We start from the raw sequence: 27,375 nt of genomic DNA, 5'->3' as shown, positions 1-27,375 counted from the left end.
GCCATTTCCCCCCGCCCCGCGGCAGCGGGGCCTGGCGCCGCCTTACGAGGTGTCCCTGGGGGACGGGCTGTGACCGGTGTGAAGTGAGAGATCCGTGCGAAATGTGCCCCCGTGCCAGAGAAGGTGGCTTTTGTTCGTTTTTGAGCGAACTAGCAGGTTTGTGCCACCAGCTTTGTGCCGGTTCCTAGAAACTGTGTTTGAAAGCGCATGTGTTAATGACAGACTACCTAAAGCCTATTGCTGAAGAAGAGAGAAGAATAGAGGCTGAAGAGAAAAAGAGACGTGAAGAACTTGAGCGGATCGCGAAAGAGCTTGCAGAAGGTAGTCTCTCAGTTTAATCCACACATCCCATACTGAACTGAGCACCCTGGCCTGCAGGTGGACTGACGTTTTAGTGCAGTGTTTTTAGGACAAATTTAGGTTTCCAGCCAGGGGGCTGCACACACATGTGATCCGGTGGACGAGTGGCTATGTGATGGGTAAATAGTGCTGCTGTTTGACAGGCCCTACAGAATGTAAGCTTTGGCTGAAAACACTTTTGCAGCCAAACAGGACTTGTTAAATGGCTATCTGAATTTCCACTGAGAAAACAAGCTGCTAAAACCTGTGCTGGTTATTTTGTGAGAAATACGTGGAACTGTATATTGACACTACCCAGATGCTCCTTATTCAGCTGGATGCAGAAAACTTGTGATCCCTTTGCTCCACACAGTGCAGAAATCTCACACATGTGACTGATTGCCTAAACCAGAAGTCCTAGGCAACTGCTTGAAAGTGCAACTCAAACTTTAAAGTGGTATCACTGGTGTAGTGTTAGAGGTCAATTTCACTTGTTGTATCTCATGTGAAGAGAGTATGCTGGAGGTGATTCACTGGGATTAGTACTGCTGCTTTTTTCTTACTCCCTTCTGCCCTGTAGCATTCTTGCTGCAGCATGCTATCGCTTGTTGTTAGGATTATTTATTTATCTGTGGATTTCTGACAAGATTTCTCCCCATGTCATACAGAGGAGCGTGCTGTCTAGCTTGAATTCACCTTTTTTCCTTTTTTTTTTTAAGATGGACTTACAGTCCAGAACTTTTAAGAAATTGATCAATAACTCAAGCTACACACTTAGTAACTATTCCCCTGGGAAACAGTGGCATTTGCATTGTTGTAAACAAGACTAATGTTGGACAAAACCCTGTAAAACTAAATGAGCCACACATACATATAAGCAAATAGGCAACTTGGTGAATTTTATCGCTTACTAGAGATGAAGCTATTTAGCACAGCTGTTTTTACCATCTTAAATATATAGTCTCCATTAGTCATGGACTAAATAAATGGGCCTTATAGGTATTTTCTAGATTAGCTGAAACTTTTTTTTATACTTTTGGCGGTAGAGGCTGCACTGCAGTGTTGCTACTTCACTTAATAATAGGATTCTGTGACAATTTCCTTAGAATGTTTATTTAAAAGTGGCACACAGATGACCAGTGTGCTTTCCCAACAGTGGTTTTGGTGTGGTTTTCCTGTTAAAAAAAACAATTGTTATAACTTCATTCAGTGCGATGCAGTTGTTGGAGATTGTTCTTCAAAGATGGATAACTGGACGAATCCGTAATGATAGCTTTTTCTGGGCTTAATTTGAATTTTGTCAGTTCAGAAAACAGTAATTTACTAGTAAGTAAGTCAGAAAAGTTCCTTTACCCCAAATACATTTCTGTTGAATAAACAGAAGCAGGAATTGTAAAAACTGGCTAGAAAGAAATGTCACACTTAAAGGTAGCCTTTGACCTCACTAATGTTTCCAGCTTTTAGTACTGCATGGGACTGACTAGTAGTGCTAACTGTGTTTGTTTTTTCTTCCCTTATAGCAAGCCAAGATACCATATTGAAATGAACAGAAGATTGAATCCTAATTTCACAAATGAAAATACATGGCTAGGCTCTGAACTGTGTAGTGGTTGTTGGACTCTGTATGCTATTCTCTCAATAAAGTACGTAAAATGCTTCAGTTGGTATTTGAGTGAGTTGCATGGAACAGCAGCAGAAATAATTACAGAATGTGACAGGAAGCTTTTGTCAAAAGCTGGCCATTGCTGCGGTGGAAACACCCTGTTGTATTCCTCCAGCAACAACCAGTCACTACACCTATAACTAGGAGATAATGTTTGTGATCAGAAAAGACACAATTTAATACATACGGGCAGGTGGGCGAGCAGGCTGGACTTCAGTAGACTGAACAACTGAAGGGCATCCGCATGTTCTTTTCAGTAGCAGAGCAAAGAGGTCCTGTCTTAAGTCAGCTTGTCCTCCCCCTTCCATCTGGGACCAGATATGATGGGCAAGCTATAGCATTAAAAATCCCTTGGCAGCTTCCCACTTAGCCAGACCCCTTCTGCACAGAGGAAAAATTTGCTCTCCACCCATGAACTCCTATCTGAGGAAACTCCTGCCAGTCTCACAGGGATATTCATTTCCCTACTCCTCCCTGCCCCCTACCTTCAAAACCCAGAATGGAGGTCTGGATGCATTACTTCCTTCTGTGAGGCACTTAAAAGCAGGCCCTTCGTGTCTCCCCCTGGACTCGGGAGCTGTATCAAGCCAGAAGTGGAAATGAACCCCTGGGGTATAGGCAAATATGCCAGAAACAGAGCTAAATTACTCTATCTCGCTCAGCTGGGAGTTGACTGGTCAATGGACCCCACCTGAAATTGTGTTGCAATGACACCACTTTTCTGTCAGGCCTGGGAAAATACTGGCTGAAAAAATCTGTTTCTTACCCCTTCCCTTTTCCTTGCCCGGTAATGCCTGGCAGCCAGCTGCCAAGGGGAACACTGTGAGTAGGAAATGTGCCAGATTCCACCTGCATCTGACGAACACCTCCAGTGGGAAGCAAACTGCCAGTAGTGTGGTTGTGATGGTGCAACAGACATAGAAGCCCATGTTAGTAAGGGATTTCTGACTGGAAAGGACAGTGATCCCAATCTTTTGGCAAAGTGGCTGTGTCATTAGATGGTACCATTTTGAAAAGGAAAAAAACCAAGTTCAATCCCCTGACATATACTGAAATAAAGTCAGTGCTCCCCTCAGACACTCAGTGTATGTTAGGCAGTGGAAGTGAGAGCCACAGTGAAGGGCAAAAGGGAAGCACAGGCTGCCTGGAGCTCAGGGCTGAATGTACTGTGACTGGACGTGGCCTGTTTGCCAGATGAGAAGATAGAGGAACAGCAGATGAAGCATCTCCCCAGGTGTGGGGAGGGAAGGGTTTCCTCCCACCAGCTGCCCCTCCCTGGGGCATAGCATTGTGCCCTGGGTGAGCCAGCCTCGGAGGTGAGGGGTCCCAGGGTATCATGGATGGATGACTCTTTGCTGTTGGGTAATCGCAGACTGCAGCTGTAGACTGTCTCACCAGCCCTTTCACCCCACACTGCAACTGCTCGCAGCTCCACCACTCCACCAGCACAGGCATTCTGCTTGCCTATAGACCTGCAGGGATCACTTCTGCCTCTCGTCACAGGTTGTTCCTGTCGAAGAACTTAGCAATGACTGTCCAGCAGGGGTGCAAGATCTATGCAGACAGGCAAGAACTCTGCAGCCCCTGAAATAAAGCTGCAGGGAAAAAAAAATACCTACAGACTGTATCCTATCAGAAACAGATACAGTGCAAGGGGAAAGTAAAAGAGAAATTAAAGGTCTTGGTTTTCTGTTTCTCTTATTGCCCTCTGCTGTATGTGGCATACATACATTGTGAGATACAGCAGCACATCAAGTATAGGCTGAATTTCCTTGTGGAAATGGGAGAATTCGTAACCAAAAAACATCTATTGATGCAAGGCAGTGTACAGGCAGTGCTTGTGCATCTTACCCCAAGACAGAGCCCAGCCTCCCGGCTTTATTTCCTGGAAAATCTTTGAGGACATAAAGAGCTTTTCTCAGGACTTAAGTGTACAGTGGATTGTGGCCATTTTTTAAAAGCCCACTGCTCACCACTCTGCAACATGATAACCTTGCCACAGTTTTCCTGCTGGAAAAAAAAAAAAAGACTTGTTTGAATTCATATGCAAGCCTCCTATATAGTTCTCAATGAAAATGAGACGACACGAAGTCACTACTAGTGGCTTATTTAACTTTCATGCAAGTGGGCAGGTTTCCGAATTTTCCTGAGACATGACTTGCAGCTCATGGAATTGCTGCATAGCAGCAGAGGATTAATGGTCTTAAACAAAAAGAGGGGAGATTCAGGCTAGTCATGAGGAAGAATTTTTTTACAATGCGGGTGGTTAAATACTGGCACAGAGAGGTGGTGGATGCACCATCCCTGGAGACATTCAAGGCCAGGCTGGATGTGGTTTTGGGCAACCTGATCTAGTTGAAGCTGTGCTTGCTCACTGCAGGGGGGTTGGACCAGGTGACCTTTGAAGGTCCCTTCCAGCCCAGGCTTTTTTAGGGTTCTATTACACTTGCTTACTTGTCTCTGTTTAACAGAGACACGGATAAATCATCACTAGCTACAACCATGGCTCTAGTTTTCCTTTTATTTGCAGTATTTTTGTAATGCAAACCAAGATACCGAAGGGTAAAAGCACTGAAGATAGCAGGAGTAATTGAAGAAGAAGAAAATCCCCAGCAAAACAGATCTCCAAACACTTAAAAAAAAAAAAAAGATGAAGAGAGACAGAGAGAGAGGAGCAGAGGAGGGTTTCTGTACTGCTACAAGGGCATAATTAAATGTTCTAATACGGCTGCATGGACAAACATGAAACCTAGCTTTTATCTGAAATAATAGAATACAAGTCATCAGTTTTTCAAAGTCTGAAGGGAAATCTAAAACCAAGACATCTTAGAACAGGAGAAGGAAAGGAAGAAGAGTTGGTACTGATCAGAAGAGAACTGTGCCAAATAACATTGGCATTATGAGGCAAAACAGAACAAATTTAGGAGATGCCATGATTCAGGTTGCTTGTCTAACTGTACTGGGTAATAGTAACACTGTCTTCTTACAAGCACATGTGCCAGACGGAAGCCTTGGTTAGGGCACAGTGTGGATCCTGCTCATGAAGATGGCAGCTACTGGGTCTTGCACAAATGGCTGCATGCTTTAAAGCAGCAACCTATTACTGAAGTAGATGCAGAACTGTTACCTCTGTGTTTCTTGGATTTACATGGAATTATAGCTTTTTAGAGCAGTTCAGAGGTTTACTATGGGCATTTTTCATGTTTTCATTTTTCATCTCTACCTACAGATTTCTTTCTTATATCCTAACAGATACAGGCTAGATATGATAAATTTGGCTCCTTTTCAGTTTTCCTACTCTGCGGGCTCAAGTTCCATGCAGTCAATCACATAGCGTTGTCTGGAGCAAGATATGAATTCAACTGGCCCCATCTGCTTTGGGTAAGAAGTGTTTCAGTGTAGGAGAAATGCTCTTCCATAGTCATGCAACCTGATTTATTGGACCAAATGTTGTTCTGACTTGCCGTATACCATCTGACATCAGGTGCATTAAATGGAGCAAGAGGCAGGCCAGAACTGGCTCCTCACCATCAGGAAGAGGTGCAATTAAGGCAAACGAGATCTAGCCCTTCCCTGGTTGGTCATAAGCCTAATTAAAGTAGCAGAACAGTCCAATCAGGAGTGTATCTGTATGCCATGATATACATATATATTTAAAGCCTGGGCATTCTCATTTTGGGTGGCATATATTGCATGGATAATACGTCTAAAGTATGCTACAGGTTTTAGAAGCAGGAGCTGTTCCTCCATTGCAGGTTATTCCATCTGCAGTATAAAAAGAAACACAGAATTAGAAGTACAGTCATAAATGTACTTCACAGCCATTACAGGGGTATTTTAGCACTTTTAAGTTATCCAGTGATCAATGTAGGTCATACCTATAGTACCCATATTAAGAGCTGTCTGCTGTGCAAACTAATCATACATGTAAGGCTGCTTTGGAAAGAATGCTTTAGAGTTAGTAGAAACCTTCCTCATTTAAATACTGAGGTAGAAAATAATTCTTCAGAATTTTTCCAAATCCTAGTTAAAGCACTTAGTTTTGATATTTTGTGTCAATTACTGTTAATTAAACTGAAAGAAGATATCCAGACAGCTCTAATGATTCCTAAACTGTGTCCTGTGAAGAATACTAACTCCATAGACTCTTAGGCATTTTGGTCCAGCCTGGAACAAAAGCAGACTTCAGGTGCTGCCTCTGTGAAGGCACTAAGTTCTGACAGATGTTTGATCAAACACTTGGGAGAGGCCAGAAGAGCCTTCTTCTTCCATCTCTCTGGGAATCAAACAAATCTTCATGCTACCAAACAAGCTTTCACCCAATGCCTGCTGCAGCTGATGGATTTCAGTGCTACCGAGGCTGAACCCACAAAAGGAAAAAAAAGTGATTCAATCAAAATAAATTGCTACTAGGTACTACTATTACTGCTTGCTCCTAGGAAGTGCCTAATCTAGGCTAGAAATGGGCTGAACTTTAATTCCTCAGTGTTCTCCCTAGCAGCGTGTTAGCTATTCTTAGCTCCTTCTGCTTTGTGACCTGTGGGACAGCACATCAGCCACAGCCTCTGTGTACAGAAGGATGTCTCCCTGCTATTTTTTAGGGACACACAGATACTGCAAAGGACTTTCTGCTGTTTCCAGCTGCATGGGTGCTCATGCTGAATGTAGTCTCACTAGTTTCTCAGGCACTATCTCCTGGGCATTTGAGCAGGTGGCCTTTTTGACAGCCTGTCATGGTGTCAGGTTTGAAGATAAGGTGTCTTCAACCTTGCCAGTGGAGAGAAATCGGGGAAATTTATTCCGGGAATCTGACTCTTTGCCATGTTGACATGCTGCAGATCTGGGAGAGTATCACATAAGTATGTTTTTGAGTTTGGAATGAAATCTAAGTACTGACCTTTATTTGCAGCCATCTTCTCTTCCTCTTTTTTCTTCTCTTCCTCCAGAGCTTTCATTTTTGCATCATACTCATCAGCACGGGTCTTCCACTCATTTCTGTTGTTCAGCAGCCCATCCAGCATAGGCTGAATTTCCTCATGGAAACGGGAAAATTCCTAACCAAAACACGCATCAGCACAACGCAGTGCAGAGGCAGTGCTTGTCCATCTTACCCCTGACAGAACCCCGCACCTCACCTCCTGGGCTGGCTCATGCAGGTTAAAGCAATAAGGGCACAAAGAGGGACTAAGCTACAGTACCCGAGGGAGGGGCAGGAGGGGCAGGTGTTATGTCCTTTACCTGCCCCTCTCCCCATGAGCAGTGTTACTGCACCAGGAGTCACTCACCTGGGATTTGAACCCCTATTGAGAAGGACAGGGTGTGCAAGGGTGCACTTTGCTTACCTTATAGACAAACGTGCACACAAAGTCGATGAAACCCACTTGAAGCTTTGGAAGCTCAGCAGCTTTCCTCCGGTCCATCATGGGCTGTGGGAGGACACAAGTTCATCATGTTTTATGAGACACCTCATTGAAAAATACACCTCTATTTTCTCCCTGAAAGTGCCTTGTTGTATCAACCTGATTTATGCAATCATGGCAGTTCTGCCATGACATCCACAAAGGCTGTCCATCACAGCTCACTTCCTCAGCTGCAGAGCAATGGGCTCATTTCCTTTGCCATTTCAGCAGCTATTTCAGACAGCTCTCAGTGTGTATGGATGGAGAGGAGGACAAAGAATTTTTCCCTTCTGCCTCTCAACCATATACTTGAGAGACAGTTTTTGTGATAGAGTGCTGAAAAGACTCTTGAAGGCTCTTTCAGTGCCAAACTAAAGTATTCATTATTATAGCAGAAAAAACCCAACCAAACATGCTAAGAAACAATGTACTTCCAATTACCAGAAATAATTTCTGGGCTCTACAAAGTTTGTGTTTGTTGCTTTTCTCTTTAATAGAACTCCTGCTTTCCTCTATGATGTAAGTATTCCATTTCCTGGTTTTTTTTTCCAGCAAGGAAGCAGCACAAACTCTCAAGGGGAAGAGATACTCCTTTCTGGTTCACAGCCACTGTGACCCATCTACCAATATGGAGAACTGCACAACAGGCTTTGTCACAGGCATCTTTCCTAGCTGAGTACCCACTTTTCCAAAGGGTTTTGGTGGGCATGGTGATTTCAGAAAACTCGCAGGGTTCTGAGAACAGTGTTGCTTGTAGCAAGTCTCTGCCAAGACTTGCTGTCTGAACTGAACCTTCTGGCTCTCACATGGTACTTACAATAGGCTGTTGCTGAAGGACACTTATTTCTAAGTCTCCTTGCTCCCAGAACTCAGCTGCTACGAGGAGAGCTACCTTTGTTGCCAAGGAAGGAAAAAGAAAAGTTAGCATTTACTTTGGCTCTACAACTTGATGCGCTTCAGGCCTCTACCATGAGGCAAATCTCACTTCTAGCCTCTCTGTCTCTTTGTGTCCAAGCCCAGCCACAGACTTTCTCCTGAGAAGTAGTGCTGTGACCATGGGATTGCACCTGTGTAGTAGCAGCTCAACAACCTTATTGCACTGAAGCTCATTAGTCCACTGCTCATCTATTAAGAAAGATTTCCAATGAGTTCCCCTCAAGGATTTGCCTCTGGGTGACAGTTGTGGCTGCCTGTTATGATTTTCTCAGATATCCTCTCTCCATGCTGAACAGAAAGGTGGGGTTTATTTCTTTTGTACTCCTTTAAATTAACCCCACTGTAGCTCAAGATAAATATTTGGGGGGTTTTATTTTCTTCACTGGTACACATGAATTTTCTAAAGAACTTACAGCTGCAGTCCTAAAGATTGATTTAGCATTGAAATCATAGTTATTCTCAAGTCCCTTTGATAGTTTTGGTAGGAGGCTTTGATTCAGCTTCTAAGTAGCTTATTGCATTACTTTGAAGTATAAACCAGAGAAATCTAACAGTATATCTAGTGTCTGACCTTACTCTGGACTTCCCAAGGTTTTGTGATTGCTGACAAATCACAGGCAGTCATCATCATGGCCCTAAAACCAGGAAAGAAATTAGTTTTAGTTCATTCTCTAAGCCTGCATCCTATCTCTTGCAGGCTCAGGATGCTCATGCTCCAATATTGCTCCAAGTATCAGAGATCTCTGCGGAAGTGATAAAGATAGATAATGTGATAAAGATAGATAAAGTGATAAAGATAGATGAAGTAATAAAGAAGGATGGGTTGCTGGAACAGCCTTGGCTTTCACTGGGACACTTATCAAAGTTTGCTCTCTTGATTAAAATGGATTTATGCTAGAGAACTGCTTGCTTCTGGCACTAAGATAATTACCGCTTTAATCATTTACTGGGCTGAACATCTTGACTGCGGAGCAATATCTTCGGCTCCCACATGGAGGTGTGGCAGTGCAGACTGCTACAGCTGAGGTTGTGGGTACACTTCGTCACCAGAGCAAAGCATTTGTCTGGTCACAACAGCACCATTGTGCAACACAGACTGGTTGCCACTGGGAAGAACTACTAACGGGTTGGATTCCCCTACATGTGCCATTGCAGCCTGCTCCTGATTCTGGCCTGAAAGGTGGTCTGGTATACAACCAGAAAGGATCCTGTGTCTCATTAGGAGTGTATGACCCAAAGGACGCTCCAAAACCAGTCACTTTTTTCCCCTGTTTTTCCCTGTTTCTCCAGAAAATCAGATTTGATCAGACAGTGACCTATCACATGCTGATTTGCTCTAAGTGCAGCATGAGGCATGTTCTGGAGCTCTCACCAGGTGACTGCATCACTAACCGTTTCAAGCTGATTACTCACATGACAACCTCTTTCTTTGTTGTCTCCAAACACAGGTATTCAGTCCAGGCAGTCGCGCTATCATATGTCTTGGACTCGTCAACTATCTTCTGAAACATTGTTCTCTTTCTTTGAGGGGGAAAAAAAAAAAGAAAAAGGAAAAGCTCCGAAACAAGGAAACAAATATGTAAAAAACAGATGGCTGATCCTGGTATTGATAACCCTTCTATAAGGGTTTCCAGTAGTTTGTGTCCTGGCATTTTGGTCCTCAAGAAAGCCCCCAGCAAAACCAACCACCATTACCTGCATCTCTTAAGTAGGGGAAACTATTGTAAATGTCTTAAAAATAAGTGTAGTTGTGAGTCAAGCAGGAACTTGAAAGTATGAGCTGCTGCAAGTTATGTCAGCTTCCATCTTTGTTGGTAGTACAAGAAAGCTTTTTCCCTGAATGTTATGCAAACTGCAGAAACCTAGAGCTGGCTTTGTAAAGCTACCTGGCTTTATCTACATAGTCTGACCTTGTTAACCTTAATTATAAATGTAAATATATATATCAAATTCTGGGGAGGGGTTTACACAGAACACCCGCATGTTTTGAGTGGTGTGAAATCTGGAAAAATCTGCTGTTTCAATGGTAGCAGAGAAGACATTTAGGCCAGATCCAGAAAACAACTTGCATACATGTTCTGTGTATATCGTTTTGCCTAGGTCTGATCTCAACCAAGCCTTCATTTGCATGGACCTAGGAGGGCAAAGACCAGTTTGTGTGCACTTGATAAGGAAATGGTGGTAACTGCTCCTGTATAAGTAAGTAAGAGGACTGGGTATTGCACTCTTCCTCATATTCCTCTTTTATGTACTGTTTATATTTTGCACTATCATTCTTCAGTGCAAAACACAGGAGAAGTCTCTGGTCTTGGCACTGTATGTTGAAAGCACATTTTGAAAGCTCCCTGCTAATTAGGAAGTCATATGTTGTTGAATTCCAGCTGTGTGTCCTAGGAAGTCAGCGCATGCTGATAATGTGGCCCTGGCCAGGCCATTCACCATTCATGAATATCTTTAGTGCTGAAGTGCTAGCAGAGAGTGTCTGAACTAGAAGATAACTCTTTCTGTTACAGGATAATACAGCACTGGCTTGTTGGGAATTGAGGCTTAAAATGTCATTTGTGTGATCTAATGAGTAAAAGTTCAAAATTCTTTTGAGCAGTTTGAATTATCCCCACCAGCCCTGACGTCAGTATTAGAGGCAGACTCCCATTCACTCCTATGTGAATAGGATTGCTGCATGGACAGTTCTCAGAGAAAAGCATCACTTTTTGCCTTTGTAAAACGTGTGTTTATGTATGTGACCCACTTACTTGAAGTAGAGTGCCAGGTCTGTGGCTATAATGGCAATATCCATCAGATGAATCATGTGCTCATGCTGTCTGCGGTTCAGGTTCTGACATATATTCAGCGACTGAAAAGCAAAGGAAAGGGAGATGCAAAATCCAAACATTATGTTGTTGTGAGTTCCTGGCATTCTCCCATTCTCAAATGTGCACACTTTTTTAATATATATTTTTAATAGCTTCAGCTTGCTCCCCTAAGGTGCAAGGGTTGTGAGCCCTGTTCACTGTATGTTCGTGCCTAGTCTCCCCTTTTGTTCACTGAACAGGGTCAATGTCCTGAAACTTGTTATACAGCATGTGCTTGTCTCCTTAACATATATACATGGGGATAACAACACAGCTTCTGAAGAAACCAATGCATTTCGGAAGCCTACGCGTATTGGTCCTGAGGGAGCATAGAGTACTTGGGGAGTGAGGCAGCTGCAGCTTCCAAATATCCCAACCAGAGAAAGGTCTTGTGCTAAGCTGTCAGCTCTGTTGTTGCTGAAAAACCTCCCTGAAAGTAAATTATTAGTGTCCTTGCATTAGAGTTCATTACCAACCTCTTCAGAGAGCAAGAATTTTCCAAATTCCAAGTGATGTCTCTCTAAAATTGAGGATCCATGAAGTTTAGCTAAAGGATTTTGGGATCTGGTTGAGTAAATGAAAAATTGAAGATGTTAGTGCAGCACTTAAAAACAAAAAGTAGTGTTCCATTTTATTTTTAATTTTGTCACACGCACAAGTTTAACTCATTCTAAAAGTCTTAAGAGTAATATTTTTAAAAACAGCTAATGACTTGAGTCTGGTAAAAGAGTTTTATGACACTGCTTGTGACTATTCTGATGTTGTATAAAACAGCCTTCCACTACAAATATCACCAAAAATGTTTTTTATGACTGAACTGTTATTACCTAGCATAGTAAGCTTGTTTAATTCCTGAATAACTAACTACATGTTGATATCTAGGAATAGGAACACGAACAGAACTGTAGCAGTCCTTGGGCACTTTCCTAGCTGACAAGCAAGATGCTCTTGTATCCAAAACACCAGCCACCTTCACTTATATTTACCAAAGCTTCAGAAGACAGTAAGACAGTATAGCCAGCAAGCACTGCAGAAGAGCTATTATCTGACACTACTGAGCCACAGAGCAACAGAGGCTTGGCTGATCATGAAATCATGCAACTGTTCTTGAGTAGCTAGTCGCAACCTACTGGGAGCAGCACCTTCATACTCGTAGGTGCTTTGTTTCTGCAGGCGAGGAGGGCAGTGCCATGCATGGTGCGTTCTCCATAGATACCCTCCAGCAAAAAGCAGGCCTCTTACAGCCAGGTTGCTCCCCATGGCATCCTGAGTTTTCTGTGATGCTTAGGCTACTATATGCCTGTGCTGCACTTGTTCCACCCTGTAATGGTAAATGTAGAGTGTTGCTTTAACCAAATGAGTTTTGCTAGGAAGTAAAGAAAGCCCCAGATAGCACTGCAAGATTTCAAGTGCTATAGCAAGCTGAAAAACAAGGTTATTTGCTAAAAGATGTTGCAGTATATAAAACAGCTGTGCTGAAGTTTGGCATGATCACAGCCTGATCCCACTCATGCGAGACCAACAGTGAATGGTTTGAAGTAGTAGGAAAATGCTTACTTCATTTGATAAAGGTTGTTGGTTCCTCTGTGGTCAATATCATGGCACAGAGCAGCAGTTACCATTGCAAAGGCCTCCAGGTCTGTGTAGTAACGCTTCAGTTTGCCAGTCTGGAGGGTGAGAATTTGCATGTCATTTGTTAGTATCTCTTACAGAAAAAGGTACTGAGCTCTGTTCTGGGGATCTCCTCATTGAAGCAGTTCAGGACAACTGAAAATACTCATGAAGCTAAATGCACTTAGGTTAAAATGTGGAAGCAGCTGGAAACAAAACAATTCAGACTCTGGCAGGAATGTATGTTGTACACAGGTGCTTGATGCCCACCTGCAATGTTGGGTGCCTGCTGCTATTACAGCCTCTTGCCCTAGGGACACCCAGGTCCTCACAAGCACCCCTCCAGTCACTGCACACAAAGTAACTCCTTCATGAAGGGGCTTTGGATCTTTCTGAGCAATGGGGTTCAGATTCCAACCTGAATCACCCAAAGGATTTTCAGGGGGACTGTAGACATAATTCTGCTGTGAGCAGTCTGGGTCATACTGTCTGCACCAGGTCCTTCCTTCGCGTGGAGCAGCAGTCTGACACCTTTTATTGTTGGGGCACCTGTGGCCCTGACAGCCTGTGAGAAATGGCACTTGCCACTTTCACACTAGTGATAGACTTATATTTGCCTGGAAATGTAAAGTGTGAGTTTGTCTGCATCCCTGCCAGCTAACCTCGGTCTGGCTCTTACTGTCAGAAATTACTGGAAGAAGGGAAGTCCTATAGTCTCTCTCCCCTATCTGTTGCAAGTGCAACAGAAGACCTCCTGCTAACAAAGCCAAGCCACAGCATTAACTGGGGTGGTGTTACCTTACCATCAGGAGTGTGAACATGGTCTGAGCGACGTTGAAGCCATGGCGCCAGTTGTGGTAAGTTATCTTCCGGTAGCCTTTGCTGACAGAGTACACAAACCTTACCAGTACCTGCAAATGGGGGAAAGAGGATGTAAGTTGTGTGATGAAGCTGCTGCCTGTTGCTCTTGCAATAAACACCATGTACAGAAATCATGGATGAGGTTCAGAGGTGGCCCCAGAAAGAGATCAGAAGCTGTAATATCACCATTTTGCCTCACAGTGTTACTATAGTAAAGCCTAGTGGAAAGCTAAAGGGAACAGTAAACTATAGCTCCCAGTTTTAGAATCTCTCTTGGAAAAATAAAATCGCAAAGATGCCTGTGGGAGAAAGAAGAAAGAGCAATGTCTAGACAAAAATAGAATTGATCCTACTGTTTGTGAATTGTTGAAGTTCTGTGTTTCTCTATGTTTATGAGATTTATTAATACTGGCTAGTTTTACTAAATTACTGTGATGTAGTAATGCTGATATCTCTTTTCAAGAGATACGGCTCCATAGATGTAGAGACGGGTAGTGTTTATATCACCTAAACAATTACAATGTAAGTCATTTAATAACAAAATGTTTTTTCCTCTGTGTTCTACTTCTCCACATGTACTATCTCTTGTAGCTGTATAGGTTTTCTTGTTAGGGAGCAAATTAGTCATGGGTAGGTAATTAATTTTTCAAAACCTCAGCTGCTCAGAGTGGCAGCAAATAATGACTGCTTTTCACACCTGTATCAGGGGTTAGTTGTTCCAGAGTAGATATTTTGAATACTTTCTGACATTGACGTACTATTAGTAAGAAACATAGAAGTAATTTCCATTCAGAGCACCCAACTTTACTCCTACTTCCCAGCCTGCCTCTCCAGGGTGAAAACTTCCTGCAGTTACCTCCGAATCCCACTAGATGGCAATACACCTCACATGATGCGCTCAGAAACCCCTGCTGAAATTCCCGTTTCACAACTCCACCAGGGGCTTGAAGCGGGGCAGCAGCCGTGAGCTTGCACGTCAGGGGCTAATGGCTCCTTGTTCGCACACCGCTTTTGTTGCCAGCACTCAGGTAACAACTGCACCAAATGAAGTCATGTCTTTGTTTGCAGGGGGCAGAAAAGCAGAGTGATCTGCCATTGTGGGTATGTTGCCTGAAAGCTGTCGGGTATGTACTATAGCAAACAAAACATGCACAATTATGCACTGCCCCGTGTTTTGCCTAGAAACTGTGCTTTTACAAGAGCAGCTGTGAGAGGCATTAGACACGGCAAGTGCAAGCCATCTTTTGCATGGTGTTTTTCCAATCTACATAGACCTGATAGCAAATCCACGCATGTAGCAGACAGTGCAGAGCAGAAGAGGCCAGCTTCAATCTCCAAACCCACATGTAGCGGTAAGGGGCTTTGAGAGGGGATCCCCTGCCCTCAGCGGGGCAAGGGGGTTCAGGATGTACACCCCTCTCCCTGCAAGCTCCCACAACCCCAGACCTATGGATGCACCATGAACCATGCAGGGCATGAAAAGGGACCTGAACCATTCAGTGCTGAACCTCCTGGCCGTCAGAGGCAGAAGGCCCTGGGTGCTGCCAGCTCCTACCTCCTGTGGGATCTGGAACTTCTTTACCACACCAAGCTCGTAGTACATCTGAATGCCACACTTCACCAGCTCTAGCTCAGTGCAGTCAAAATCAGAGAACCTGAACTCGTAGATTTCAAACTTGGTGGGTCCTGGGAGTTCTTCTTTCTGTAAAAGAGGTGGGACAGTTCATTGCTGTGCTACTTATGCCATCCCTAGAAGCACCTGGAATCGGTTTTGCTTAATACAAATTTATCCATATCATACTGCTAGAAACTTCTGCTTTTAGAACATAGCACATAAATAGACTGAAATGCAGCTTTTCCTGATAACACTGTAAGCAGGGGAAGAGGGAAGGCATTTTTAGCCAAGTGCAAGAAATATTGCTTGTTTTCTGTTAAGCACTTTTCTTGTTGATTTGCTATAGTTTGGAGATCCCAGACTTGAGAGGTCTTACAGGGGAAGACTTACAACCCTCCATATTTACTCTGGAGAACAAATAGTGTGACAGGTACAGCTGGCTGATGGGTTTCTGGGTGGACTCTGAACCCCTTGAGATAAAGTGTCAGAGATCTTCCCTGGGAGCTGGGAAAGGCATTCGCTACCACCTGATAACCTTAAACTCACACAACAGAGGAGGGTAGGGTATGCTTTGCCTTCACCCTTCACCAGGTGCCCTGTCGATATGTACCAGTGTGTCAACACTGGGAACTCTTCCCCGCATCCACGCAAGCAATATTTGTTTGCCAGGGCTATCCATTAGAGCAGTACATTGCTCTTACCAGGATGCTTGCCAGCTCGTCTTCCTCACACTCACATGGCTCCTTCCCCAGCTTTTCTCTTGTTGGCTGCAAAGAGCATGCACATGTTAAACTTACAACCGAACCCCACTGGACTTTGCGCTGTGCAGCTTTGGGGCAATCTAGGGCAGCTCTCATATGCAAACTACATTTTCTTCCTGGACCTTAGCTCTGTTTCAGATCTTTCAACCCATTCTTCCTGGTAAAATGCTCTCCCTCTCCTTGATTTTTGTTCATGTTTCTCCACTTGCAGATGTTCCCCTTGAGCCAATGTCTCAGCTGGGTCTTCTGACTCCACACCCTCTGCACTAAGGAGATTTTGAGGAATAAATCAGCTCCTCTGTCACCCCTACAGACCTTCCCTGAGTAGCACCTGGGTCAGCCCACATCCAAAACCAGCTTTGCTGAGGAAATGAGGAATGACACAGCATGGCAGTGAGCTGAGGTGGAGGACAGACCACAGAGTCAAAACAGAGACTTGTTCTGCCTCTGTGCAGTAACTGGGGCCCTGGGTCCTGCCTCCACACTGTGCCACCTGGAAGCATTTCTGTGGGATGGGAGACTTGTGTCTATGCCATAAATCATAGGCAAGACCAGGAGCCCTAGGAGCGTGCTGCCCCTTGTGAGGCATTACCAGAATTTCCTGGATTTCATCCTTGTCACATTTCACATGGTAGAGCACCATATCCTGAGCAATATCCTTCCGGTTCTCCAGCTTGTTCATCTTATCATATGTGTCTGTGTTGAGTACAGACCAGCCCAGGAACTGTGTCAAGGACTTGGTGAGAGGAAAAGAAGGAAACAGTGAAATAAAAAAATCACTGAATGATGTATTTTAGGATAAATACAAGCTCTGATTTGGCCACATGTCTGTCAATGAATGTTTGCTCCCAACCCCTACTTGCTCCTCAGCAGAGCAGCTCCCTAAATGTTGGATCTGCTTAGACCTCCAGAGCATCCATGCGTGTGAAGGACCCTCTGTCCAGGGTGGACATTCAGCATATGGAAAGCTATTTCTGTGTTATTGCAGTTGTCTCCATGCCTGTGGAAAGGCTGGTGTCACAATGCTGACAGCAGGTCAGGAACTCTTGTATCAAGAGAGAGAAAGGTGGTCTTATCACCTTTCATATATGCTTACTCACACCTTGTGTTTGCTCCCAATGTGTTTGCTGTTCTGTGGCCAATTCAAACTGATCTTTTTTTTTTTTCCCCCAGTCTTTTTGTTTGGTAAGAAATGTCTATTTCAGGAAACGTTCTGATTGATAATGGATGCCAAGAGCTGAATGCCTAAAATGGAATTGAAACAAGCATAGGAGCATTTCTAAGCAGTAAGGTCTCTAATCACAGCTGCTGTTGGTAGATTCAATACCTGACCAGACTCAATACCTTTGTATCTTAGCTACACAGAAAATTTCTGTGTAATTTCTCAAAGGACTTGCCTAGCCAGTGTGAACCAGCTGCATGTATGTGAACACAGGTCAGAATGGTCGTAATATATACCAGCTGCTCATGGCTAGGTGTCCAATCCAAGAATGCTGAAATGAAACAATGAAAACACAGCTGGGTTTCCAAGACTGAAACCCCACAGTGTTTTATGTAGTTGCTTCGAAAACTTTCATAACACCTCTATAAGCATAACACCTCTATAAGCAACAAAGAAACTTACTTAGCTGCAAAACACTGGGGGATGCTTCGTAGGTATACAATGAGCAATAGTGACCTTTCTCAAGCATATGAATTATTTCCAGCTGCAGCAAGGAACTGTACCTCCATGAGGGTCTCATCCTGTTCATCAAATGGTTTCCCATCTTTTCTGTTGTAAAATGTGACAACGCCAACAATTTCTTCCTTTTTGTTGACTATTGGCATGGAGAGAACATTTTTGATAGTCCATCCTGATTCATCTAGAGGACCTTCCTTGAAGCAATAGCAAGCAGAAAGGCACCATGTACTTAATGAGTTTTCTAAATACATCAGCATTCCCATTTTACATAAAGGCTACAGCCTAAGGAAATATTAATATGCCTAATATTGACTCTAAATTACATTTTTGCATACAAAGTAGAATCCTTGATGGGACTGAAAGTTTTCACTGTACCTGAAAATTAAACATCTCATCTGCAGCAGCATTCATAATGTTGCAAATCTAAGAGATCACACAAAAGAGAAAGTTTTACAATATGGGCAATGAGAAGTTTAAATACCAAAACAAAAACTGACTTGATGAGAAAGCAGCATTAATCTGACTTCGTCTCAGAAAGTCTTGATGAAGCCTTAGCTAAATACTCACAAATCCACTTTCAGCCACGTAGGTTGGCAGTCCAGTAACCAGTGCCCAGTGATCCGGGGTGGGATTTCTGAATGGGAGAAAAACATGTAAGGGAAATTAGGGATATATGTTTACTGACATGTATTCAGCTGATTGCACAGTCCATGTTTACATGTTTCACCATCAATTACTAAATGGTTCTGTTACTTTGAAAGGACCCATGTGCACAAGCAAAAATTTTCCACATAAGGTAAATACTTTTCCTTCAAGAATCCAATGCAGAATAACCCATAAAATAACATAGTCTGTGGACACTTAAGAAAAAGTTGTTCCTAGGAGTGGGGGGCAAGTTTCAGACCTTCTGCACAAAGAAAGGTAAAAGAAAGCTCCTGGCTTGGAGTGTCTGACAGCCTGAACTTCTGAACACTGCTGTACCTAAGCAATGGGGCCCTTTCTTGCAGCACAGGCAGCAGTGCGAAGTGGTGTGACCAGAAGTGGGCAAAATGTCTGCTATGTCAGATTTGTCCAAGGTGCCCAAGGCAACTTTGAAAGCTTCAGCGGCAAGAAGAGAGGGTGACTTTCAAAAAGATGAGTCTCAGTGTGGTGTCAACAGAGGAGGAAAGGCCAGAGGTAGCCTTGAGAGAGCATCAGTGACTGGAGGATGAGATAGAAGCAAAGAAGCTGGGTATCAGGTAGGGGAGCAGGAGTGACCGTGAGAAGTTGGGCAGAGGGGTGAATGGCAGGGCTGGGACAGGGGGTGCCTCAACACAAGGTCAACCTGTGTGTGTCAGCTCACCTGCTGACACAGGGAAGGTATCAAGGAGAAGTGATTCCTGAGCCTGGCGGGGAGAGTGGTAGTAATGCAGGCATTCAAGGAACTTCACTTCTCCACCTAAAAAGAATCATTGACTGCAATAACTTTTGGAGCCTGACTTGCAAGCCAGGGTCCCAATGCCCTGGAGGAAATCTTTGTCCTGTAGAAATGTGAGTTAAAGCATCATCTTACATTCTGGCTCTCCTACTCTGTATTCTATCTGTCCTTTGCTCATGAATATCTTTAAATCAGGGGGAACCTTGGTTTAGCTACTCTCTGTGCCAGTACCTAGCATATAAAACCTGGGAACTTACGGGATGACTTTAATGTCTTCTTTTCCATGTAATATATAATCAATGACCTTGTAAAAGACTATTTCCTACAAATAAAAATAAAAGTAATGTTAAAATTAGTAGGGAGGCAATCCAGCCAGACAGGAGAGAGTTTAAGAAACCTTATTCTTACATACCCTGCCATCTGGGGTGCGAGGTCCTGAGTAGGGGGGGACTTCCCCCAGCAGGACTGGCCACAGGTCAAAAAATTCCTGGTTTTAAAATGAAAAAAAGTATATTTAGAACAAAAAAGTGTCTTTATCCTCAAAGTAACCACTGCTTTACCATGCTGGTTTTGGTATTGTGTAAACAAGGCATGAAATAATAAGATTAATTTGATACTATGCAACAGGATGTTATAACCAAATCATGAAGTGTAAGGTGCATTATATGGCTGTATATAGTCATATACTGCTTATACACAGGATGCTGCTTCATTCAGTGAACAGCACAGGCTGTACCCACAGAGCAAATGGGTATGACGATATTTTATGCATGGTCTTCGTTTTCCAGCATGTGACCATAGGGCTGATTTACTACTTGCCATCTTGCTAAAGTGAAAGATTTTATTTTCTTCCCTTAGGCTACATTATGATGCTGATCAAAGTGTCTTTAGCACACTCATGATCTTTTAATGCACGTTGTCACAAGAGAGCATGCCATAAAGGCTCTGGCAATATGGTGGAGATCACCATTCATGGTAGCCTCAGTCAGCTTGACCATGGAATAAAGCAGGACTCGCATGACAAGTGCGAGTTGCATGACCCCCACATGTAGCTTGCCAAGGTGCAAACAGTCAGACCAAATCAGAGCCGCAGAAGTAACTTCGCTTCTGTCAGCTTATTTTCATGAAGCTGAATTTTGCTTAAAAGCCTGAATAACATGCACATGGATGAGTCTTTGAGGAAGGTTTCTGCTTTGTTGCTGGGGGGTTATTACGGTATCTCGCTATAGTTATGATATCCACAGGCTTTGTGAGGCTGTGCTTATGTTGCAGGCTTTGACCAGGACTGCTGTAGTCAGACACCTCTGTCTTCCGGCCTCTGGCTCTTTGACAGTCCCGTTCCAGTGATAAACTCTTCTCTTTCTCTCTCCTTCTTTTATCCCAGGCTCCCCATTTGCCAAAAGATGTACAAGACATCTGTGAATACTCACCTTCTGCTTTGTCATGTCCAGGAGACCTACTGAGTACCGGTCACAGTTCAGGTATGCTCTCACTGTGTAAAAAGCCTTGTGGAACTGCCTCTCAATGTCTGTCAGTTCCTCAAAAACCTTATTAGCTGACCACAACAGCACCTACAGGATAAAATCCAAATGTAAACATAGCTTTTCCTTGAGAGCTGGGCTTCCCTAATGTGTTTGGAATAACAAGGAAACAATTGGGGCTTTATGCTACAGTTTCTGAAAAGTGCAATAGCAACCTATACTGCAAAGTGTAAAAGCATTGCTTATTCACATTGGGAATTACTAGTGAAAGATGTGTTCTGAGGAAGAGTCAGGTCACCATGGAGTGCTATGTAAAAGTTCAGTCTTACAAATATGGGACAAAAAAATACTAATGCCAGATAAAGAGATGGCCCCACTTAAATCTGTAAGCAAAATCTTGCATCCAAAAACAGTTTCACCAAAAGTGTTGCAAATTCTGGAGGCTAGAGTTGGAAATGTCCAAAGTGACATTTTCCTTAAAGCCCTTCCACTGCTGCTTTGTGTGCACATCAGCCGTTTCCCCATCCTGTGCATTACAGATGCACCCGTAAGAAAGCTGTTGTTACTAGGCTCTTTCATTTGTAAAAATTGAGGTTATATGGCAAATTAGGCTTAGCTTATGCATGTGTGCCTGTTTCTGAGTGTGCTTGCTTTGCTTTTCAAGCCCATAGGACATGAGGACCAGTGCTTCAGAAGTACTGAGAGCTGATGCTGAAGGTGACTGGACCTGTGCTTTGAACAAGAAGTACTGTTACATGGCCACAACCAGGAAAAGTGTCTCATCTCTTCACTGGGCACTAGATATTTTTGACAGTTCTGAGCTGCATCGGTTTCTGTTTCTAATCCGTAAATTGGGGCAACTTTGTGACTCCTACAAAGTCTGAGCTGTTCAATACCACTGGCCTCTGAGCATCCCTCAGATAGGATAGGGGTGTCATACAAACTATTAGAGGAAAATGAGCAATGATTTATTGTTTAGCATTTTACAGCATGCAATAAGTAATGCTGAAAGCCACAAAGCCCAGTGAGAACTGAAAGAAACACCTGAAGAATGGCCAGTTCCTGGAATGATGTAAATAAGTTGGAAAAAATGTGTTACATGGTCTTCTAGTCAGACTCTTTCACAGTATCTGAGCACAAGCAGACCAAACTGTCTTTGCACAAGCTCTTTTACTTACAGTTTCCTCCCATCTTTGCAGTTGGGATTGCAGTTCTAAAATCTTAGACAACCTTAGAGAGTGTTGTTTGCTTACTTTGTACTTTGGTACTTTTAAGTCTCACAGAATGAATCATATTAACTCTCGCACAGACTTTTAGATCTAGATGTCCAAAGGTTTGACAAAGCTGCTACAGCTTTGAAATCAGAATAATGAACTCATTTGTTTTGGGATACAGCCCAACCTGCATTTTCACTCTTACCTGGCCTCTTCGAGTCTCACAATTGTGAAGATAACTCAAGTGATAAATTTTCAAGTTCAAGGAGGCAAAATTCAGGTACTTCAGAAAAAGCTGAAAAGGCAAAAAATGGGATTGAGCCAAATGCAGTAGCAGCCACGGGTATACTGGATTTCATAACACCCCTTCAGCAACGTCACAGTAATTCCCCTGGATAAATGCTTTGCTTTGCACTGGTGTGAGATGAGGCTTATCCCACTGTAACTTCCCTGAAAGATTTCTGAGATAAGCACTTTCATAATAAGCCTCTTCTGTTAGAGAGTGAGTCCCCTGTGGGGAAATTCACACCAGTGAAGCTTCACTAAAGCAGACATCCCTACTGCAGAAGAGTCTGTGTTACATGGCAAAAGTAACAACCGCTTGATAGAAACTGAGCTACTGACCACTTACTGTTTCATCAGAGCTGGTGAAGTAGGGACCATTCAGCTTATTAAGAGCAACAATGACAGCAACTAAGTCTTTGCCATTCAAGATGGGTGTTGCAAGGATGCTTTTCGTAGTATAGTCGGTGAGCTCATCAACAAATGAACTGAACTGGGCACACTGTTCAACAGAGAATTTACAAATTAAGCATTTTCCACAATATGTGTAGTCTTAAAACCAAGTTAAAGCATAACCTCTTCAAATAAGCTGCCTAAAGAAAGTTTTGCTTAAAAAAATACTGAGGAAGATAGATGAATTAGCATAAAATTGGACAATGTACAATTTTACAGGTATCAAGAGAACTGGTTGTTGCTTCTCACTGCGACACATGCACTTCTTTACTTTTTTACGGAGATCTTGCAAATCACGAGCTTTAACATTGCAAACTCTGTCAGAAGAAGGAGATTCTCCACTGGTGAGTCTCAGAGCACTGACATCCTTCATAGTACCTCCTCCATCCTTTCCTCCAACTTCCCATTAACAGCGCCAAGTGTGTACAGCCAGTTACCACACAGTGTTGTGTAGCCACAGTTTATAAATCAGTGCTGACCTGTGCAGCCATTGGGAAGTTCATTCACACTCATTTTAATTCTGCTTTTGCCTGGCCTCTGGAGCTGCTGTTGGCTTGCAGCTCCATGAAGCCGTTCACCCCTTGTTTTGCTTGAAAATGTTCTCCCAGGCATTTCCTTCTGTGTTGCTGGACCTTTGTGCATGGGATGGTAGATGTGAGGGAAGGTATGCCAATGGAGGGTGCAGCTGGTACCAGTGGTGTGTGGTTCTTGGTACTCTTCCCCTGTGCCTGAACATGACCCACCCCCTTCTGCCCAAGGAGCATTTTGGCAGTGGTTGCCATGTTCCAATAGCACAGCTATGGACTGGGATGCACAGGGACTCACCCATGAGGTAACTGCCATTCAAACCACTGGGAGAGTACCTGGTCATGCTGTAGGGGCAGCACAAAGGGAACTTGACCAGTTGTTCCTTATGTGAATGTCACTGTCTCCCCATCCCAAAAGAAAAGAGAGAAAGGATAGTGTGGGCAAGGCAGATGGCCCATCACCTTGCCTGCACAGGTCTTTATTGACACCATCAGCACCTGCCCCTAAGGAGTGCAGGGATGGTCTTGCTGACCCAAGATCTTCTCCCTGTTCAGCTGAATACTTGTCAGCTACTAGTCCTTCTTACAGTTGGGTTAGAAAAAGCCCCGCAGCTCTGATCATATTCAGAAGGCTGCACCAGAAAGAATAATCACTCCCTAATACACCTTCCCCCCATACCTCCCCAGCTGCTGGCCTTCCCTGCCAATTGGGGTAGAGGAAGCATATAGTCTCTGGGTCTTCTTCAAAAGAATTGCCTTAAGGCAATACCTCAGAGCACTAGAGTTGGGGTGCAACACTTGGCTCACAGCACTGAAATCCTTCCATGTCCATGGAGAAAAGTCTGGATCCAGAGAGTTTTAGAAGAGAGTTTAAGACACATTCTGATGCTTCTGCCCTCCCAAGGGGGAAAAAAAGTGGTTGCAAAACCAGAACAATGTCTCAGTATGTTCTGTGGAGGACAAGGAAGATTTTGCTGAAGCATTTGGTTGTGCTTATATTGAGCAACAAACGGATGGATAAACAGATGGTCTCTTTGTAACTAGAAAACAATAGATGGAGTAATCCCAAATGCCATACTTGGGTCACATGGATTTTAGTTTTATATCTATGATTAGAACAAGTGGATTATTATTACTGCCATTCAGGTTTAGATGATTCAACCCAGGAGTATAGGGGGTAAATACTGTCATGAAGGCATAAAGATACAACGTTAAAATTCCTTGGATCCCTTTTGATATTGCAGTGTGCAGGTTTGCTGAAAGAGTTTTTTGGTCATAGGTTGTATGTAGCTGCTTCTGATGAAGATCACCCACACACAGGTCCACTCCCTCTGGTTGATAAAAATGCCTCCGAATTCCCTTGGTTCAAACTTTATCAGACAGCAAACATTTTCAAATGACATTTATGGTGGAAAACCCTTCTGGACTCACTAAGAAGGATTTCTCTCTCTTTGCCAGTTACTCATGGAATAGAAATGTTTGTGGAATATTCCATGTGCATTCAGTGCAGATCTGATTGTACCATGCTCTGCTGGACTAGATGTGATTTTTTAGACAAGCAAAGTGTGAGAGTGCACTTGTTTGCAGGAATTAACACCTAGTGTAATTAATTTGTTTAGAGTCAACTTGCTCCATAAATGAAATTGGAAGCAACTTACAGACTTGCCACTGGTGCTTTGGTTTCCACTACACAGCTATTACACTGCAACAGGTTTGAGCCTCAAGCACTAAGATGCCCTGCTGCCTCTTGACACCTTTGTACTTGTAAGCATGTGAGCCTTTCTTCTACCAAGTGAATGAATAAATGGCAAACCTACCTCTCTGACATCCTTGATGTTCATGGTTTTCTTGGTTTGTGCAACGTAGCCCACGATGCCCAAGTCCAATGGATAGACAATCTCACAGTCTGGGGGAACCAGGCATTCCTCCAGGGTGCTTCCCTCTTGGATGTTGAAGAGCCTTGTTGCCAGTTCAGGCGTGCCATTTCTCTGCCTGTACATGAAAAGACTACAGCGGTCAGCGTGAATAAGGGACCTGATTCTCCTCAAGGTCTTGAAAACAACTTTCTCCATGTTGATGCTTTCTTGCATGTCTTGGATCAACTCAAAAAGGATTTCACTCTCATTGCTATCCCAGGACTCTGTTCCTTGTTTCTTCTCAAAGTACTGCTTCGCAAAAGCAGGATTGCCATCAAGAAACTTCTCCACGTCGTCTTCACTAATGCTCATTGTGAATGCCCTGGGTCTTGTAGTAGATAGTAGTCCAAAGTTGTGATCTATGTAAGAACTGTAAGTTCTGATGTAGTTTCTAAATTTTCGTGATAAAAGATGTTGCTTCTAGTATGACCAAGGGTGAGGCAACACTGCAAAAGAGCTTGTCATCAGAAAGAGGTATTCCTTTATAGTGCCGAAGGTGAGTCTGTGGGAGGATAGATCTTCTCAACCAAACAGATTAGATGACCTCTGCAAGAGCTTTGGGTCAACTTTCCTCTTGTTAATCTAAATTAAAACAAAAACTGAGTACTCACGATATCTGAAAACACTATCCTTTCACTTGACAAGCAGAACAGCTACTGGAACAATTACATTGAGGCAGCAGCAACAGGGAAGAACTGCATCTTCTAACATTGAAATAAGCTCTTTAAAGTCTAATTAAATATATACTGCTTGGGCCTAATCCTTGGCTAACAAGGTGAGCATCTTATTATTTCTACTCTCCCAGCTCCCTGCTGTAGTAGGAAATGCATCCTCCACAGAAGAGCACAGTGGCCAGAACAACAACAGTGAGCTAATGCTGCTCTTTCAGAGCTCTGTCTGCTATTGCATGGTTCTTTATATGCTATTACAGGGGCTGTTATCAAATGGAAGCACCAATCCTGAACACCTTAGTCCAGGATTTGAACTGAATTTGAAAGGTCTGTGGCCTTTCTTCTTGCTAGTAAGAACCAGGAAAGGAAAACTTGCCTCTTAGTGGCATCCCTTTAGGAAGGAATCTGGGGAATCATAGGAGGTCCTGCAGACAAAAAGAAAAAATAAAATCAAAACACCCAGGAAGGTAGAAAAGTTTTGCTCATCACTATGAGTGGAGACAGGGTGGGAATTACAGCTCTGACTGACAAAGTTGTTTCACATCAGTGAAGCCACCATGCTGTGTAAACAGCAGGTGAGGGTCAGCATCATGCTGGGAGACAAAATGCCAGCAAAACAGCAAAAAGTAAGAACTGAAGAGTTCCACAACAGACGGTTTTTAATCTAGCTTGTAAGAAATACAGGGACAAACATGTTTATGTAAATAACTAGAGATGATAAGTAAAGCCAGTGTGGTTTTGTCAAGAGCAAATTGTCATAGCAGCATAATTCCCTCTATGCCAGAGTAAGAAGTCTGTAGACAGGGGGAGAGTAATGACTGTCACAGGTCTTGACTCGTGAGAAAATTACACACAAGGTATTCTGTCTTTTAAGGTTATGGCTTAGATGCAATACTTAAAGGTGGTGGCAAATCCATCTGGAAGATGAAGAGTTGTTTTTAGTAGCTCACTAATGAAATGTAAGAACTTCTTGAGTAGGATTCTCCACAGAAGCTGTCTTAGATGTAGAGTATTTCAGTATTTCCACTGATGGGTGGAATGAAATTATATGTGTATGAGTTGTGGCCAGGTGTCTGTAACCTTGTTTAAGCACCATTTTACAAGTAAATTGCAGACAAGTGTGCGCAGGAGGACTAGAACTCACCAAGGATGCATGGAAATCTCTACTTATGTGGAGAACAGTCATCTGGTGAAATCATGGGCATGAGTCACTATTCTGGGCTTATCACAGGCTGAAAAAGTGTCAACATTGCCAGGCAGAAGGAGCTGTACACCCATTAGGTGTACCTTCTATTATATAAGAGATTATCCCAAGTTGTACTAAACAGATGTATCACCTGGAAGACAGTAGGAAAATGTGACCTCTGAGGAAAGACAGGTTTGTCATGCCTCTTCCAGGTCATCTCTTTTCTAAACAAAACAGTCTCCGACTGCATAAAAGGTGACTGGTAAGATAAAGGGAACAGTGTGTTCTTCACAGTAAGGTAGGACAGCAGATTTCAGATCTGCAGTGAAAAGGCTTCTGCAACAGTGGGAAGAGGCTGTCACCCTGTCTTAGATACACCTAGAATCAGAGACACCATCCTCTTTCCCAGAGAATACTTTTTGCAGAAGTGATACACATGTAGTAATTCCAGCCTGCTGGAAGTGTTATGGATAAACAATTTCTTACAGTTGGAGGAAAACTCATTTTCCA

At 43.3% G+C, this 27,375-nt stretch overlaps 2 protein-coding genes across 2 annotated transcripts; one reads left to right on the top strand and one right to left on the bottom strand.

The window, feature by feature from the left end:
• Positions 1-222: 222 nt before the first annotated feature.
• Positions 223-338, top strand: ATP5I (ATP synthase, H+ transporting, mitochondrial Fo complex, subunit E; the record flags this gene model as incomplete). The annotated part of the gene is made up of 1 exon (XM_010013082.1): positions 223-338. A coding segment is annotated over one exon (116 nt), but the record flags the coding sequence as incomplete, so codon positions are not given.
• Positions 339-5,708: 5,370 nt separating this feature from the next.
• Positions 5,709-25,473, bottom strand: PDE6B (phosphodiesterase 6B, cGMP-specific, rod, beta). Its single transcript, XM_010013079.1, has 22 exons — positions 24,910-25,473; positions 22,462-22,614; positions 22,036-22,125; positions 20,566-20,706; positions 19,548-19,622; positions 19,393-19,457; positions 18,286-18,352; positions 18,094-18,141; positions 17,763-17,912; positions 16,630-16,773; positions 15,978-16,043; positions 15,217-15,363; positions 13,604-13,711; positions 12,747-12,856; positions 11,666-11,753; positions 11,091-11,191; positions 9,751-9,858; positions 8,909-8,972; positions 8,219-8,293; positions 7,345-7,428; positions 6,900-7,056; positions 5,709-5,767 (listed from the first exon to the last, which is right to left on the bottom strand). The coding sequence occupies exons 1-22, from the start codon at positions 25,318-25,320 to the stop codon at positions 5,709-5,711; spliced, it is 2,511 nt and encodes an 836-aa protein (XP_010011381.1). The 5' UTR covers positions 25,321-25,473.
• Positions 25,474-27,375: the final 1,902 nt, after the last annotated feature.

The sequence above is a fragment of the Nestor notabilis genome, unplaced genomic scaffold (assembly GCF_000696875.1).
Source record: "Nestor notabilis isolate BGI_N333 unplaced genomic scaffold, ASM69687v1 scaffold22734, whole genome shotgun sequence".
Lineage (NCBI taxonomy): Eukaryota > Metazoa > Chordata > Aves > Psittaciformes > Psittacidae > Nestor > Nestor notabilis.
Note: the sequence above shows the minus strand (reverse complement) of the source record. Positions and strands in the feature narration are given on the sequence as shown.